At 39.6% G+C, this 17,915-nt stretch overlaps 1 protein-coding gene across 2 annotated transcripts in view; it reads right to left on the minus strand.

The window, feature by feature from the left end:
• TBX15 (T-box 15) overlaps positions 1-17,915 on the minus strand; it is a 108,022-nt gene that overhangs the window by 17,516 nt on the left and 72,591 nt on the right. For both annotated transcript variants that reach the window (XM_025370369.1, XM_025370360.1), the window contains exon 6: positions 13,722-13,786. In XM_025370369.1, coding sequence (XP_025226154.1) covers positions 13,722-13,786 — 65 coding nt within the window. The remainder of the gene's footprint in view (positions 1-13,721; positions 13,787-17,915) is intronic.

Below are 17,915 nucleotides of genomic sequence, written 5' to 3' on the forward strand. Positions count from 1 at the left end.
TATCCTTTACTTATCAACAACTATAGGAAACCCTGAGGTTGTTCTCAGATGAACTGTTGATATGCTGATTGATTCTTTGTGTTGGAAAATTTCCTCTCTGAACAGGCCTCACTTGCACAGTGAACTTTCTAAAGTCTTCCCTGGAATCTTGGAGGCTTTAAATACACCAATGTTGGCAAACCAAACCCTGTATTTTAAGAAGAGGTTCAGACAAGAGAGTGTTGCATGGTGTTTATTAGCTGTTAATCTGTTAGAAGTAGGAATAGGAGACATCTCCACATAGTCACTCTACGTTAATGTTGAATACAGTACATGAAACTATTTGTGGAGAGAAAGAGCCCAGGCAATTAGGGAGTTCAGAATAATAAGGGGATAGGCAGATAAAGCCACACTGAGCCTGGATGGATAGAAGAAATAGATAGGCCAGGCTTAGGTCTTACTGCTTTGTTTTGGAATGTTGGCCACCCACCAGAATATCTTAGGATTCCCTTTAATGGCACAGGAGGCTCACTGAAAATGGCAGGGTCTTTATTGTTCCACCTCCTAGTTCATTCTTCCCAGGAACATGTACTGATGATGAGGACAAAATATTAGCTCAAGGACAAAGAACAGTCCCTTCTCAGTTCATAATAAAGTGCTAGAAGACTATGAAATTGCAATAATATACTGATACACTGCCAATGTTTTATTTGTTGAGTAAATAGAAAATGAACTTCATTTTCTATCCTAGTTCATTTTGTGCTGCTATAACCTACCATATGCTAGGTAATTTATAAACAATAAAGTTTATTTGGCTCACAGTTCTGGAGGCTGAGAAGTCCAAGAGCATAGTGCTGGCACTTGGTAGGGGCCTTTGTGCTGAGTCATACATGGTGAAAGATGGAAGGTCAAGAGAGGGCAAGAGCAAAAGAGAAAGGGTCCAAACTCATTCTTTCATCAGGAACACACTCCTATGTTAATTAGCCATTCATGGGGCACAGCTCTCAGAACCTAATCACCTCTCAGCAGCTCTCAACACTGTTGTATTGCAGATTAAGTTTGAACATATAAACTTGGGGAAACATGTTCAAACCACAGCAGTTTCATTTTCATAATAGGCAAGAAGACTGTGACAAAAGTGTTAACAGTTTTATTTTATTTAAGCGGTTAACTCTATATAGAATAGTGACCATTTATTCATTAATTCAAATCTAAAATCCAACTAAAAGAACTGAGTTGTAAAAGCACAGATTTTAAATCTGGGAAGAATCTTGGATGTCATCTACTATACCTCTTATGATATCATCTTGAATGGTTATCCACCTCTGTTGGTATACATATCCCCAGGAAAATTTTCAGTTTTTTGATAGATCTGATATAACTTTCACCCTCTGGTTCCATTACCAATAAGTAAATAGTAAGAGGACAGGCATTTCCCACAAGGAGTCCACCTGCCACATCCTCAGCAGGGAGACCTTCCTTAGCTAAAGAACATAATGTACAACATGCCACATATGGACACATATGTAATCCATCCAGGGGTCTGTCACAACAAGGATCAATTTGGTAGTGGAATTGTGTGGGGAGGGTTATGGCTCCCAAAAAAGTAATGGCTAAGACCACACATGCCTAACTATCTTATTAATCCACAGTGGATGTATGTCTCATAAATATATCCTACATAGCATATATATATAAATTATTCTATAATAGAAATGATCCTATAATATATATTATCCTATGGAGAATAATATTGGTCTCATAGATTTATATTATTGATTTTATTTATGTATTCAGTGTGTATTGCTTTTTAGAAAAATTAATCCTATTCATTTACCATATTCCACCTCTTTTATTTGTCCTCAACCCTATTATGCTTCATTGGATAGATCTAATTATTAGAAGGTACTAGTTCTATAAATCAATATTTGGTGTAGTGCCATGCCAAGATTAAACAATTCACCTCTCTCCACCACTAGTATGTTCGCATCTCAAGGGCTTGGGTCCCATGTTCTTCTATGCCCAGTTTTCTAGCACAGTGCTGGTTACAGGGTAAGATCTCAAATGATATGCATTGAATTAATAAGTAGAGGAATTAATGCTTTATTGCTGAGTCATTCTTACACTTTAACAAGCATTCACTGTTCTAAGTCTAAAACTTAGGAACACAACTTGGTGTAAAATAAAGTCTCTGAAGACAGAAAAGATCCTCCAGTATTAGAGATTTGAGAATTGTTTCTATAGCTTATTGTGATTGTGCCTTTATTAACTTCAGGCTCAGAGAGGTTTGCATTTTCATTGTATTTTTTCCATTCCAGTCATAGAACTTCTGAGCTTCAGCAGAGTCTGAGTTCCCTCGCAGGGGCATCTTTTCTTATAAATGAGTTCACCCCGCATCTTTTCTTATAAGAGTTCTTGCCAACCACCTACTAACATCTTCAGTCAGTTGGATGTCTAGTCAAAATTTACCCTGTGCTACATATTGTTTATCCATTTGTCATCATTTTACCCTAGTTTTGTAAAATTTTATCTCCAAGTTTTTAAAAGTGAATTCATTGTCTAACAGGTGAAAAAAGCAGTCTTAGGTAACGGTATGCCATTAACGTGCTCCACATGGTGAGCCTCTCAGGTCTGCTGAACACCAGAGACCTGATGTCATCTCTGAGATTTCCAATCAGAGAGAGTCAAATTGGCAAGTGTCCCCCTCTTGCTCATTTCTCCCTGTTAGCTCCAGTGACAACACAGGCCGTATCAAAACCACCTTTGTTCAGTGCTTTGGCTATAATCACCTCTCTGGTTTCCAGACCTCTTCTCTTTAGGCTTTTCAGGCTGCTCACTGGCCAAGCCAACAGAATGTGCTGAAGAGAAGGGGAAAGAGGAAGCAAAGAAAGCAAGCCAAGGACCTCTTTTGCAAATTGATGATGCCTTGAAATCCATTTATTTGGAAAAATAGTCAGACTACAGAAAAAAAAAAAATCCTTCCAACATTTTCAGTTCAAAAAAGATGGCAGGATCATTCCTTCAAAGTTCAACAAATATTTGATAAGTACAACAATAATTATAATAACTTTCATGACCCTACTTGGTAGCACTCCAATACATATTTCTGCTTTTCATTTGTCTTGAGATAGGGAGTTGCTTTTTAATTTTTCCTTTGTTTATTTTCTCTTTAGTTCTGACTTCCTTAATTTTTACTCTTCCCCATACTATTTGCTGGTGACACTGGTAACAAAGGGAACATATGCTATGGGTTGATAAGGTCATTGATCGTCTCTCAGTGGAAGACAGAAAAAGACTAAGGGAAGCCTACTGAGACAGAGGTCTTGAAGTAATAAAAGAGTTATCCAACCAGAAAAAAATACTTACATGCTAAGTTCAGGAAATGTAAAGACAGAAAAGACACAGGGTCTCTACTCTTTACAACTGTCTTGTTTTTTTAAAAAAGGAACAAGATATAAATGACTAGTTTCTGAACTATGCAGTAAATGTTACACTGAAGACACGTATGCCAAGATGCCATGGAGTATTGAGCAATAATCACTTAATACACCTGAAAAACTCAAGGAAGATTCCACAAAAGGTCAGTAATTTAAGCTTACTATTAAAGAGTACTCAGCCATTTTCCATCTAGAAAAGAGGCAGGAAAAGTTTTTCTAGTAGACTTAACAGTATGTGCAAAGACTTGGAGGTATGCAAGAGAAAGTATGTTTTCAGGACATAGTTCAGGGTGACTGGAGCCTAGGGTACAGAATGGGAGAGGGGCAGTAGACATCATGAACATTTATTCCATGTTAGGTGCTTAGATTTTATCCCATGGGTGGTGCTGTGCCTCTGATCCCCTTTATTTTCCCTTCTAGTATTTGAAAGGACATATAACTAGAATATACTGTTCCTTCAGATATAATTATCACATCTCAACATTCATAGATTTTCTTGCTTGGTTGAGGTAAGGCCAAACCTTCCATACTTCCTTCTCCTTCACTGGATCTGAAATAGAATTACTCAGATCAAAATATCCAGATTACTCAGGAATTTTATTGTCCAGGGATATTCTAAAAGACCTCCCAGCAGAAGTGTGCAAATTGACTAAAAACCTAACAATCATTCAAAACTTGGCATTAAATAGTACCATAAGTACATCTACATGAGGAAGTAGCTGTCATTAACGTGCCTTGCAATGGCTTGGGAGAACAAGTGTCCAATGGACAGATGCCTGGAGTTGAGCTAAAATTGTTCCTTACCAAGTGATTCCCAACTTGAGAACCCTGTCCTCCCTTGGCATATGAATCAGTAGCAATGGCAGTCCATAAACAGTTTTCACTGACTCAAGAAGTGTAGTAATAACCCATGATCACACAAAGTTGGTTAACTAGAATATTAAGTTTCTTTGCATTTGACTGAAATTGTCTAACTTTAATTCAGTAATGCTAAAATCACATAAGGGACAAATTAGCATCACGGTTAACAGCACAGGCTCTGGGGCTAGATTACCTGGCTTCAAACTGCAACCCTGCTGACTATAAATGCAAACTTGGCCAAGTTATATAACCTCTTCATTTCTAAGTCTGCCTATCTATAAAACGGAGATAGTCATAATACTTCCTCCTAACTGTGATTTAATAAATGCAGACTGATTAAAGACAAAATGTATCAAAACAAGAGAGAAAACATAATGAAAGTTTGAGGACCATTGGTCTAACTCAAGTGAAAGAATTCCAACCATTCTGCTCAGATTGTGACCTATAATAGAAGAATATATTCTTACTTCACTGAAATCCAAAGTTCTGTCAGCCGTCTGGCTCTGGAGTAAATGTGGAGGGAGCTATACGGTACCTAATTCCATTTTTCATTGTCTTCTCAAAGAAACAAAAACGTGTCCCTCAAGTCCCTGTAGGCCTCATTATCTTGCAGAGATTTCAGACTCCAATATGTTGGCCATTAAAAAGACGTCCCTCTGTTCGATGACACCATCCCTGGGCAAAAGCCACATATAACAAAATGATTGCCAATTTTCTCTGGCAAGTTCACACAGCCAGGAGGACAATGGTGGAAAAGGCTCATGACAAGGGAGGGAGAACAAATAAGGCAGAAAAAAATGTTAAGTACTGGCTAAAAGACCACAAGCCAAGGAATATGATAAACAGCTATGGCCTGCATGAAAAGCAGGAGTCCAGCTGGATCATCTGCCAGAATCCAGCACAGGGCCAGCTATCTTGAACTGTAGATGTGGTAGAACCTGATGTAGTGTCCAGCACGTATTGCTTCCTTAGATCTGCTAAATGGAAGAAGGCACCCATGCCAGGGATAACAAAAGGGTATGCAAAATTTGTGGGGGCTGGTAAGATTGCCAGGAAAGAGCAGAAAGAGATTGGCTGGAAAAATATACCCAATGGCTTTAAGGAAACCAAATGAAAATATAGAAATTGAAAGTGAGATAGACACTTGAGATGTCATGCTGGTTAAATTAAATACAAGTGGTCAGTTTACTGACTCTAAGCTCACTATATGAGCCTTCAGGAGTGACAGGGAGCCAGAGGTGGACAAAGATACAATTTCTGTTGATGAGCAAGCTATGTCTAGCAGAAGAGAGTTAAATCATTCTCTGTAGGTTGTCATTAGCTGGATTTACAAATTCTTAAAGCTAATACCTCATTGTGTTCAGTCTTACCATCAGTAAAATGGGAAATGGTGCATTGACATCATCAACTTGGAGATTAAAATGGACAATTTGGACCACAGATACTCTATGAAATAATTATTACTATTGTTTGTATACTTATTATTTGAATGGCTAAAAATAAATATATGAGGTTAAACTGTATGAAATTGCTAGCATTTTGCCATTTTTGACCTATAAATACAGTATTTTTTATGTTTAACTTAACTGATAAAGGTATAGATAAGATTTGAGTTACTTGGTATAATAGAGAACTCTATCAGCAAATTTTAACTGAGATCCTCTGTATACCCTTTCTCCTCCCACCCCCAAAGACAAGTTGTTTCAGATTTCAGCAAAAATAAACTGGCCCTGGGATTAATTTCTAGCTGACTTTTCCTTGTCCCTTCTTTTCCTCCTGTTAATATTAGGCACTTTGATTCCTCACCTTACCTTCCACCTTCTATTATTGGATGTTGTGAGGAGGGGCTGGCCCTCCAACAGGGGACTCCTATTTGTGCCCAAGAGAAGTGGTTCTTTATAAACATAGCCATGGGACAGCAGCTGCTGAAGAGGTGATCATGGGAAAGTTCTTTGCTCCCAGATATTTTCTCCACCACCATTAGAGAGAAATTATTTCTCGCAGGTTAAGTATCAACCTCATTAAACATCCTTTTTCAGTGAGCAAATATATCCATTCCCGTAATGCAATGAGTGGCTCCATTTTTAGATCAGCATCCTCTGACACGTTATGTAAAAGGACACTAGGCACCAAGAAGAACTGCCACCAGCCACATTCCCAGCAAACAGCACTGCTGGCTGCAAACACTCTAAGAATATAAGCTCAGACTCAGATGTCTTCTTGCGCCTCATCCTGCAAGCCCTATTGTTTCTTCAGTGAGGGGCAATGCATTAAAACTACTTACCCATTAAAAAAAAAAAAAAAAAAAAAAAACTTCCTTGTGATACAGAGCCTGCCACTGACTCCTTTGTGATAGGTTCTAAGTTATAGAATTTGAGTGTTCTGGCTCAGGCCTCCAATGGTGGATTTCAAAGAGAAAAACATACCCTCCTAAGATGTACCAATTCCCTGGGCTAGAGAAGGGCCATTCCACTTGGGCCCTATTGTGGGACCAACAGCAGGGGCTTTGGGGTATCATGCCAGCTGGAAATATCTGGAGGAAACTGTGTCAGATGGGACAGTCCTGCCTGCAGCCGTACTAGATGCAATGGAGGCTAGGAGTAAGGGTAAAACCCAAGGTCACAGACAGGATGAAGGCTCTGAGGAAATCCCAGAGTCTTTCACTCCATAGCACGTTTAAGACAAGTTCATAGAACCTTTCACTAACCAGACAGACCACAATCTTAATCATCTTATTTTTATGTATGTGTTTGCTTTGAAGGAAGTCCCTGAGAATTATATAAAATTTCCCAAGCTGACTTGTGCTTTCTGTAAAATCTTGGCAGCCGCCCCATCAAGGACAAAGCTTTCACATCAGATGTGGGATGAAAGATGCAAAGTCTCTTTCCTTCCACTTCTTTGGTTATCTCTTTCATGTGCAGGGTCTTGGCAGTTGTCATGCTCCCTCTAGCTGAGCACGGTGGACTCTCCAGGTATGCGTGCACATGCACTTCCCAGGGGTGCTTCTCGAAAATTAGACCCAGCGCAAAGACTCTTGCCCCTCTTCAGCTTCAGGATCTTTGTCTTCTCCTTGGTGCAGGTTCCCCATTGGGGTGGCCATCCTCAAAGACATAATTTTACCTCTTGGTTCACTACTGCATGGCCTTTCTCAACCAAACTTCATTTTGCTTTAACTCAGTCTCTGGGAACCACTTCTTTTCTGAAGCTCGCAGGCACTGAAAATTGCTAGGTATCCTTCTCCAGGGAGCCAGAACACACAGACATGCTCCAGCTATCCAGAGCCAGATCAGAGGGCCTCAAGGGTATGTGTGTCTAATCTGCAGTTAGGCTAAATCAATGTCTTACAGCAGCAATCAGTCTCTGACTTTCATCAAAATTGTCATTCATTTTAAAGCTAAGCCTATTTAGAGATTTGCTCTTTCTTCCCTCCTTATGTGGTATTCAAAACTAGCTCCTCACTGCTGCTCTACCTGATTTCCCCCTGGTTGGGGTAGGGCTTTCTCTCTCTAATGCTCCTGGTTTTTATATTCTGTGCCACTCATCAACACCTTTTTACTATTTTGTGGCTAATTGAAAAATTATTATTTTATTCTGTATTCCTGGCACCATGAAAAACAAAAATATAAGAACAGAAACCTGGAATAGGTACAGTCCCAGGTCTTCCAGGAGCTTATATTGTAGTAGAGGGGAGAGCCCAGGAACACAGAGCACAAGATCAAAAAAAACAAAAACAAAAAACAAAAACAAACAAACAAACAAAACTCAAGCTGAGAAAAGCTAATTTTTCCTGAAAATCGTCAAGTGTTACTGTCTCCCCCAGTAGGAGAAGTCTCCCAGAGGCAACCCTGGATATTGTGTCTGAGAGCTATAGGCCTGATAACAGGTGAACACTGCCCCCTCCCACACACACACCCAAAGCCAGATTCAGGCCACACAATTTCTAAGAAATCTAGAAGTAGAAACAACTTAGAAAAAAAATAAAAAAACAATTTCCCTCCCATTGCAGAGACAATGCCTGGAAGCAAAATCTGTCAGTGATTTCACTCCAGAAGAAATGGCCATCTGCTATTCTTCCCCACAATGTGAACACACACATACACCCACTCCTCTCTCTCTCTCTCACACACACACACACACACACACACACACACAGTCATATACAGGTATACTTATACATGCACACATTCACACACATATTCACACATATATGAATACTTACAATACTTATACAAACACACATAGACACACACTCACACATATACAGGTTTACTTACACACACGCACACTCAATATTCACACACATACACATGCATGCATGCTCCCAGTGAAGACTTCTCATCAGAGGCTTAATTACTTGGTAATGGAAAGTAGCAGTTCCATAAGTCAAGTCTGAAGGGTGGAGCCCTTCCCATGCTTCTCACCTGACACTTCCTAAAGGAGCAGGGAGAACTACAACAGGCTCTAATGACGGTGGCACCACAGGGCTGAAACGTGAACTCACTGGGGCTCCCACTGGGGTCTTACACAGTCCAATGAATATCACCTCTTATTTCACCCAAGCTCAGAATCTATTCTGTGGAAGGCACAGGAGCCTAATGCCATGGAGACCAGTATACCATTTTCACTATAGATAAAGGTGTTTGGGGGTTGTGGCATAGGTGAGAAGGCTGAATGACCTGGCTAGAACTCCCCTGAAATAAGCCAATGCCCCAGAAATGTAGGCCTCCTCTGCTAGACTTTCCACATAGTGGAAAGACAGCTGGGAATGTATGTTCTGCAGGTAAGCAGGCAAGAATCTGGGAAGTTCCTTCTTCCAGACTCACCAATCAGATCTGGTTCCCATTTAGAGGAATGAGAAAGTGATGGGGCTAGAAGCCAGGAGGACTTCTCCATGGATATCCCTGGTTTGTTTTTGTTGTTGTGGTTGTTGTTGTTGTTTTCTTCTTTGAGATACAGTCTCGCTCTGTTGCCCAGGCTGAAGTGCAGTGGCATGATCTCGGCTCACTGTAACCTCCACCTCTCAGGTTCAAGTGATCCTCCTGTCTCAGCACTCCTAGTAGCTGGGATCACAGGCACACGCCATCATGCCCGTCTAATTTTTGTATTTTTACTAGAGACGAGGTTTCACCAGGTTGGCCAGGCTGGTCTCAAACTCCTGACCTCAGGTGATCCACCCGCCTCGGCCTCCCAAAGTGCTGGGATTACAGATATGAGCCACCTCACCCGGCCGGATGTCTCTTTACATCAACATATGAAAAATGGGAAGCTAGTATGCTCATCCACAGGTCCCTCAAGCACTCTTTTCTATACTTCAGAGGACATAGCTGTCAGCCAGGGGGCCACACTCGGATGGTTCTGAGTGTGAGAGGCTTATGGGCTGAGAGAGACTCTCACAGGCATTTGAGGAGAGTGTTGTGGGTGGCTGCGTCCTCCCCATCTTTCTTCTCATTCCTCTTTCTTGAGCCTCTGGATTGTACTAGGATGTATTGAGATTGACAAACCTGAACATGTTTTGGTTTGAGGTTTGGCAAACTCTGTAACTCCAAAGTCTTCCACAAATGTTTTGTGTTCTGCAAAACCAAAAAACATTGGACAAGCACTTTCCCCCCTAATTTTTAAGCCCATGTGTTTTTATAGGAAATACAATCCGTATGTTTTGGGTACATTTATATGCAACTCATCAACCGTGCTCCTCTGCATGAGTCACTTGATGTCTAAAATGCATGGGGGAGATCTTAGATTTAAAATTTAAAAATTAGAATTTTTTTTTTTACCACGGAAGGGCAATAGATGAGGTGCTGGATGGAAGGTGGTGAACTGGGTCCTGATTCTGGCGCAGAACCACAAGTTCCCAGAAGATTTGCAAATAATTCTCTATATCCTCATCTATCAATATTTCCCACCTGCAAAGTGGCATTAATAATTGTTGCCCTCATCAGATCCTGTGGGTAGCCAGTGAGAATTAAAGTGTGATTATCAGGTAATTTTGAGATATTTAAAGAGAAAAATACAAGGACCCCCTTACTTGCCTTAACAATTTATTTTAATACAGTTTTCCAGAATGCTAAAGGACAAAAATGGCTTCTATCTTTAGTAATTCATCCTTGCCCCATCATGAGACACATGACTTCAATGTTATAGTTTCATCTGCTAGGGAAGGTCAGGCTGGCTTCCCATTGTCTACTAGGAAAACACTTATTTACACGGGGATAGAAAGTTGATAATGAAGTCACGGGGAGTAGACTACGAAGACAAACTAAGAATATACAGTTTGTGTTACTTGGAAAAGCAAATGTTCTAGGTGACTTGAATAGTGTTTTTACACAGATTAAAAGGTAGGATTCTGCCTTTTAGAGTTGGGATTCTGTTCTCAATATCTGTTGAAGATAAGCCAAGTGTAAACTGTTAGCATGATAAAGCACAAAGCATTCAGGCTTTGAAGTCAGGCAGAGTCGGCTTTAATACCTGCTCCAGCTTTACTATGTGACAGTAGGAAAACTGCCCAACCTCTCTGAGCCTCAATTGCTTCATTTGTAAAATACGAGTTGTTTTCAAGATTAGAGAAAACATAATTAAAGGTCTGGAACACAGTAAATTAACTGATAAGATTTCTGATAGTACTTAAAGTAGCCCTCAGATTTTGATGGAACATAATGAAGAATTCCCATGCTATCAGAAAAGAATAAATAAATAAAGCAGGGAAATGAGCTAATGAGGATCCATAGTTCTGCTTTCCTGGAGCCCTTAGAGAGAATAGAGCTCATTAGGAAGGACACACACATAACTGTCCACCCTGAACAGTAAGACAGTCACCAGCCTTCAGGCCAGTAGAAGAATGAGGGCCTCAGTACTTGAACTGAGATGTCATCACAATTCCTAGCCAACAGCAAATTCTTCAAGATACAACAGTCTAATTCTCAAAGTTAAAGAGTGGCTCTATTTCCTACAACATAGATCTAATGCTGGTCAACACTCGCTTATCTAGCCTACTTTTCTGCTATAAATCATGCCTCAGCACCTTCATTCTCATGATGTTCAGTCATGTTCCTGTGCAGGGGTCATTCTTTGTAGTCACAGGGCCTCCTTGATGTATCATAGACATGCCTGGCACACATCTGTCTTTGCACTCGCTGTTTCCACTGCCCCAGAGTACATAGCTGGCAGTTTCTTTTGCAACATTCATGGCATCTTATCAGAGACACCATCCCTATTCACCCTGTAAAAATGTCTCCACCTCTCACTCTACCTCTTAATCTGATTTATTTTTCTTCTTCGCATTTATCAACAATTGACCTACATATTTCTCGATGCCTTTGCAGTGCAGACAACAAATGGTCCAAGTACATTCAGATGGCAATTTCCAAGGAATGGGTGACTGTTCATAGGAAAGTACTTATTTAGAAATCAAATTCAACTTTAGAAAAATGAACAAAAACTCTGAAAAACACGGACTCAAATGGGAGAAAAAAAGCAAAGAAAATAAAATATTTCAAGTGCCAAGAATAAAATAAGCAAATACTAAATGCTATTGGAGATACAGAAGGAAGGAAAAAGAAAGAAGTAGTTTAATAACTAACACCAGTAGGCTGGAACCCTTAAGAGAGAGAGAAAGTTGTATCTAGAGCAGAAATTCTTAACTTTAAGACTTTTTTGAAAATCTGAAGAAAGGTATAGACCTCTCTCCGGGAAAAATGTACATCTATTCATCCAAACACAACCTTACCTACAATATCTGAAACTCCTGAAAAATCTATCCATGTACTCCAAGCTAAAGGTCTTAAAAGCCCTTGCATACCATGGCCTGCCTCCAGAAATAGCCTGTCATGAAAGTCCTGCCCCAAAGAATCACCACCAAGACAGGTCTAGGGGCTTCTCTACAAAAGGCCAGCTTCTATTTCTGATCTCCTTATCACTAACAAGGTCTTCAGTTAGCCCACAGTGCAGAACACCTTGGAAAAAAGGCAACAGGAAATGGCTTGCAAGCACATTCTGCTGACCTGGACATGTAAAATAAGCTAATGGGATGGAAGAGGACAGGCCATCTGAAATGAAAGTAATAGGTATTCATTCCTCACTGGCTAAATTTTGAAAATGAGGGCCTCTGTCTTGTTATAAACAACGAATGATCGAAAGGAAAAAGTATTTGGCATGTAGTCCACATGCCTGAGTTCTACTGTGCTCTGCCACTAACTGGTAGTTGCTTGACCAAAAATATATTGCTCAATTTTGTCGTCCACAAGCTGGAAGTTTAAGTGATTTTTACTTTTCTCAGTGCATATAATTTTTTAAAATTCTGAGGTAAATACAATTTTATTCAAATCTAAATATATTTTAAACATACATACGTGTAGTAGAGAAGTGATTCATAAATCATTTTGTAAAGAAAATGATTGCCATAACAGATTTTTAGCATAAATCTGGATTCTAATACAATGCACTGCACATTTCACAAAATGTTTTTAAATAAAAGTTTTTGGTTGATTTGAAAACTCTTACAGAGAGAATACTGAAGATAACTCCTGGTAATCTGTCATTTGAATGTAAATAAATGCCCTCAAATTATGGGAAAAAATCTATTAAAATAAACAGTCATTGCAAAGTCTACGCACTTTATGGGACAGATGTGTCACACTTGTGAATTCAATATTGTATATATAAGATGAAATTTTCTGATTGAATAATCTTAGATACAGCTGGTTTCCCTACCCATTTTGATTCTCTCCTAACTTTCCATAGGTAACAGCTTTTAATTTTACATAGGAGGAGTGAGAAAGAATTTAGAGAACAGAAAGAAGTATCATCCAGAGAAATGACACAGTCTGTAAGGACATTTATAACAGGAGCAAATAGTCCTATAAACTTCAGCAATTCTTAAGAGATTCACTATATAATAACCTAGTTATAATGACTGAGACTAAGTCATCAAGAAAGGGGGGTTCTATAAACTCTCTTTTCTAAAGCAGGAAGCATCTGATATATTTTGGAACTATTTCCCAGGAGAAAAGCAGTTACATTTTTTTTCACACTGTTTTAGCTCTTAAGGGAGTAATTTTCTGAAAAAAATGTTATTTGTCTACAACTCCTTGTTTCCTGGTAATGCGAAATAGATGAGATATCACTGCAGGTGCTGAAGCCACCTACAAATACATATCAGAGAAAAAACGGCAATCTTTTAATGATAATAAATTACCATAAAACTTGTTTTAAGTGACTCAGTTACTAAATATGATACAGGGAAGAAAACAGCATGAGGGATCTGATGTGGTGATTTAGGCTATGCAACAAAGAATTCTTATGTTAGCTATCCATTTCTCTTTGCTGAAGTGTACACAGTGGCGGAGCATACAGGTGTTTTCTAAAAGGCAGGAACCATCAGCCATCAGCAGGATGTGAAGGAAGTAATGTCACATAGAAAAGAAGTGCCTCTTCCCCGGTGATTCTTACCTGTTTCTCCCAGAATCTCTGAATCCTTTAGCAAAAGGGTTTCGGTCAATTTTTAATCTGGTAATCTAGAAACAAACAAATAAGTATGAATTGCTTTTATATTAACTGATTTCTTTTTTAGTACTCCTAGAAAATTACAAAAATCACTTTTTTAATAACAGCTGTTGCTTTTACTTAATTTCCTTTCAGCTTGAGATTTAATTTGAAGCTGGATATAGAACTTGGCCTGGCACACAGATGTCTGACCCACCTGACTCACTTCTCTATAAAAACTAAAGTTTGCCCAGTATGTGACTCTATAAACTCTCTTCTACTCACCTTCCTTGCCCCAGAGTGGTGATAAATCACTTGCCTAGACAGATATTGAAATGGAAAACTGGTCAATGGTCATATCCATAGTACATGACACATAGGAGACCCTTAAAAAATGCTTGTTGAATGAATTAGTAAACAAATTATGTGCAAGTGAGTTAATAATTAATAATGGACTCAGTCAATTCAGTTAGGTGCAATCAGACCACCAGACAATCTGCCTCAGCCTGAAAGACCCCAAAACTTGACTGCATTTGCCATTTCACTGAAGGCACGCCCTTCCTACCACTAGAAATTATTCATTTAATGACCTGAAATGTTCATGTAAAGGACAGAAAAAGCAGATTTTTTCCGGGTCTTAGCCAAAGGAAAATCCACAATGTGAGACTGAACGGGGCAGGATGCAGTACATGTCATCCAGTCTCCAAGAATCACAAGCAAATCAGAAATAAAGAGCCAGTTTCATAAGGCTGACCAACTTAGCACATCCAATTGTGTCACCAGCTTGGTCCTCAGGGGACATGTGGTTCAACCTCCACTTAACGCATAAGTCCCCATCCATTGCATCCTATCTTAGTTCTGGCAACCCCTGCCATGGTTGTATACATTGCCCTCATGCCTGTAGACTAGAACAAGCCTGAACAACATATTCCATATACACTCTAGTGTTTCCACTTTCAGTCTTGGTACCTTTGTGTCTGCACCAACTGTTAATGACTCACTACATTCGCGCAATGGAGACTTAGGGATAGGTGCTAGGGAGCTCAGGAAAGAAGGAAGGCACTCTCAGTGCAAGGTGATTCTAGAAATAAGGGAATCTCATTATTTAAGATCATCTTCATATTTTTTATAATTGCAGAACTCATCACTAAGACAGCTCAAGTTGTTTCCTACATTGCAAATCTTTCCTAGTTCTCTTTCACCTCATTTTATCCGAGTGGAATTTCCCAAGACCGCAGTCTTTAAAGGTCTTTTAAAGCCATGTGAGATTCTGACGAACAGACTCTGACTTGAAAGAGTCTTCAAGGCTTCAAAGTTATTTTTCTCCCTAAATATTCCTTGCCTTTAAAATTGCACACTAATTATGCAGCACTAATAATGTAGCAAAGCAATTTTGCATGTATTTTATAGACCAGAGCAGGACCCTAAAGGTTTGACTTTCTAAAGTTGAGTGTCTGCCACATGAATACTGTATTGAGTTTAAAGAGTGTCACTGCTTTTCTGTGTTGACTTAAAATCAGTTCTTTCTTCCTCCATAATCCATAGCAATAAACCATGCACCATATTTTCTTTTCAAGTTTGGGTTATAATATTTTATTTTCTCTTTCAAGTTGGTTTATCCTGTCCAACTCATTTATGATAGGGATTTCTGACACATGACTGTGATGCCATGTTTTGGGGGTCTCCACAGACCCCTGTAAATATAACAGCACTCAACTTCATGGGCCTGGGAAAAATGGTTGAAAATATATTTCCCACAGCTCATTGGATCCCAGGTCAATGGGTATGCATGGAAATTTAATAGCAAATGCCTCAAATGTTAGAAAAAACAGTATCTGTGCACTTGTTTTAAAGCTTTTAATGTGAGAATTAGAGAGCTTTATGAAGAGCATGGTTGTGCCACTTATCATTTATCATCAAGTGCCTTCTGTGTGCAAAGCAGTGTGACAAGCAACACAGGTGACAGAGGGGTGTACAGCCAGTGTATAGCTATGTGTCATCCATTCTTCCTCAAGGAGCTTATAATCTAGAAGAAAGAAGCAGACGTGCACTAACAATTACAATATAAAAAAGAAGGCCATAAAGTTCACAATAAAGGCAAAGTAGCCTGAGAGCTTAGACGAAGTAGGAATTACTCCATGTTGAAGGGCTCTGGGGTTTCATGTTAGAGACAGCATGTGAGCCAGGCCTTGAAAGATGTGTAGGATTTTAATGAAAACACAAGAGAAGAAAAAGAACAAAGGAAGCATTTCTTAAGAAAGGCACTCTGTAACACAAGATATGATCAGACACTTCTCAAAAGAAGACATGTATGTGGCCAACAAACACATGAAAAAAAATTCAGCATCACTGATCATTAGAGAAATGCAAGTCAACACAATGAGATGCCATCTCACGCCAGTCAGAAATGGTGATTATTAAAAAGTCAAGAGGCCAAGCATGGTGGCTCACGCCTGTAATCCTCGTACTTTGGGAGGCTGAGGCAGGTGGATTGCCTGAGCTCAGGAGTTTGAGACCAGCCTGGGAAACATACTGAAACCCCATCTCTACTTTAAAATACAAAAAATTAGCTAGGCATGGTGGCATGCACCTGTAGTCCCAGCTACTTGGGAGGCTGGGGCGGGAGAATTGCTTGAACTCAGGAGGTAGGGGCTATAGTGAGCTGAGATTGCACCACTGCACTGCAGCCTGGATGACAGCATGAGACTCTGTCTCCAAAAAAAAAGAATAAAGAAATAAACAATAAAAATAAATAAAAATCAAGAAACAACAGATGCTGGCAAGGCTGTGGAGAAATAGGAACACTTTTCACTGTCAGTGGAAATACAAATTAGTTCAATCATTGTGGAAGACAGTGTGGCGATTCCTCAAATACCTAGAACCAGAAATAGCATTTAACCCAGCAATCTCATTACCGGGTATATACCCAAATAAATAGAAATCATTCTATTATAAAGATATATGCATGTGTATGTTCACTGTAGCACTATTCACAATAACAAAGACGTGGAATCAATCAAAATGTCCATCAATAATAGACCAGATAAAGAAAATGTAATACATATACATCCTGGAATACTACATAGCCATAAAAAGGAATGAGATCATGTCCTTGGAAGGAACATGGATGGAGCTGGAAGTCAATATCCTAAGCAAATGAACACAGGAACAGAAAACCAAACACCACATGTTCTCTCTTATAAGTGGGAGCCGAATGATGAGAACACATAGACACAGGGAAGGGAACAATACACACTGAGGCCTGTCAGGGAGTGGCAGAGGAAGAGCATCAGGATAAATAGCTAATACATGTGGTGCTTACTACCTAGGTGATGGGTTGATAGGTGCAGCAAACTACCATGGCATACGTTTAGCTATGAAACAAACCTGCACATCCTGCATATGTATCCTGGAACTTAAAATCAAATTTAATTTAAATTTTTTTTAAAGAAAGGCCCTATGGAAGCATGAATATCAAAGTGGGAAAGAATGACACATATTCCAGAAACTTTAGCCCATGTCATCATCTCTTGACTGAACTATTCTATGCGGCATTAGAACTGAACATCTTTCTTCCATTCTCGTCCCTGTACAACCTCTTCCCTACCCAGAACCCCAATTGGTCTTTGTTAACATGTAACTGGACCATGTCATTCTGTTTAGTGGCCACTGCCACTCAGAATTTAATTCAAATTCCTTGCCCAGCCTTGCAGAGCCAGCAGGCCCTTACTCTGGCCTGCCTCTCCAACCCATTCACACTCCCTTGCCTTGATCCACAGGCTCAGGGCAGACTGAGCAACTCAGCCAGACTGAGATGCTCCCAGTGCTGGACTGTGCCAAGCCCTTTCTGTGTTCAGACTACTCACATTTGCACTACAACCAGATTTGAAATGCGCATTTCTCTACTTTGCACATACCTGACTCCTCGTCCTAAGTCTCAGTCAAAATGTTATCTCCTGAGAGAGATCTCTGATCATCTCTCCAAAATAGGATAATTCTGCTACTCTTCTTAACTGCACCCTTTTAAATTCCATCTTTGCTCTTAGCCCAATTGGTAATTACACATGCATTTTTGTATTTATATGTTTATTAAATGTAACTCCCCCTGGACCACAGGTAGGAACCATGTCTATTTTGTATACCATTTAATTAAGCAGAATC

Source organism: Theropithecus gelada, chromosome 1 (assembly GCF_003255815.1).
Source record: "Theropithecus gelada isolate Dixy chromosome 1, Tgel_1.0, whole genome shotgun sequence".
In the NCBI taxonomy this organism is placed as follows: Eukaryota; Metazoa; Chordata; class Mammalia; order Primates; family Cercopithecidae; genus Theropithecus; species Theropithecus gelada.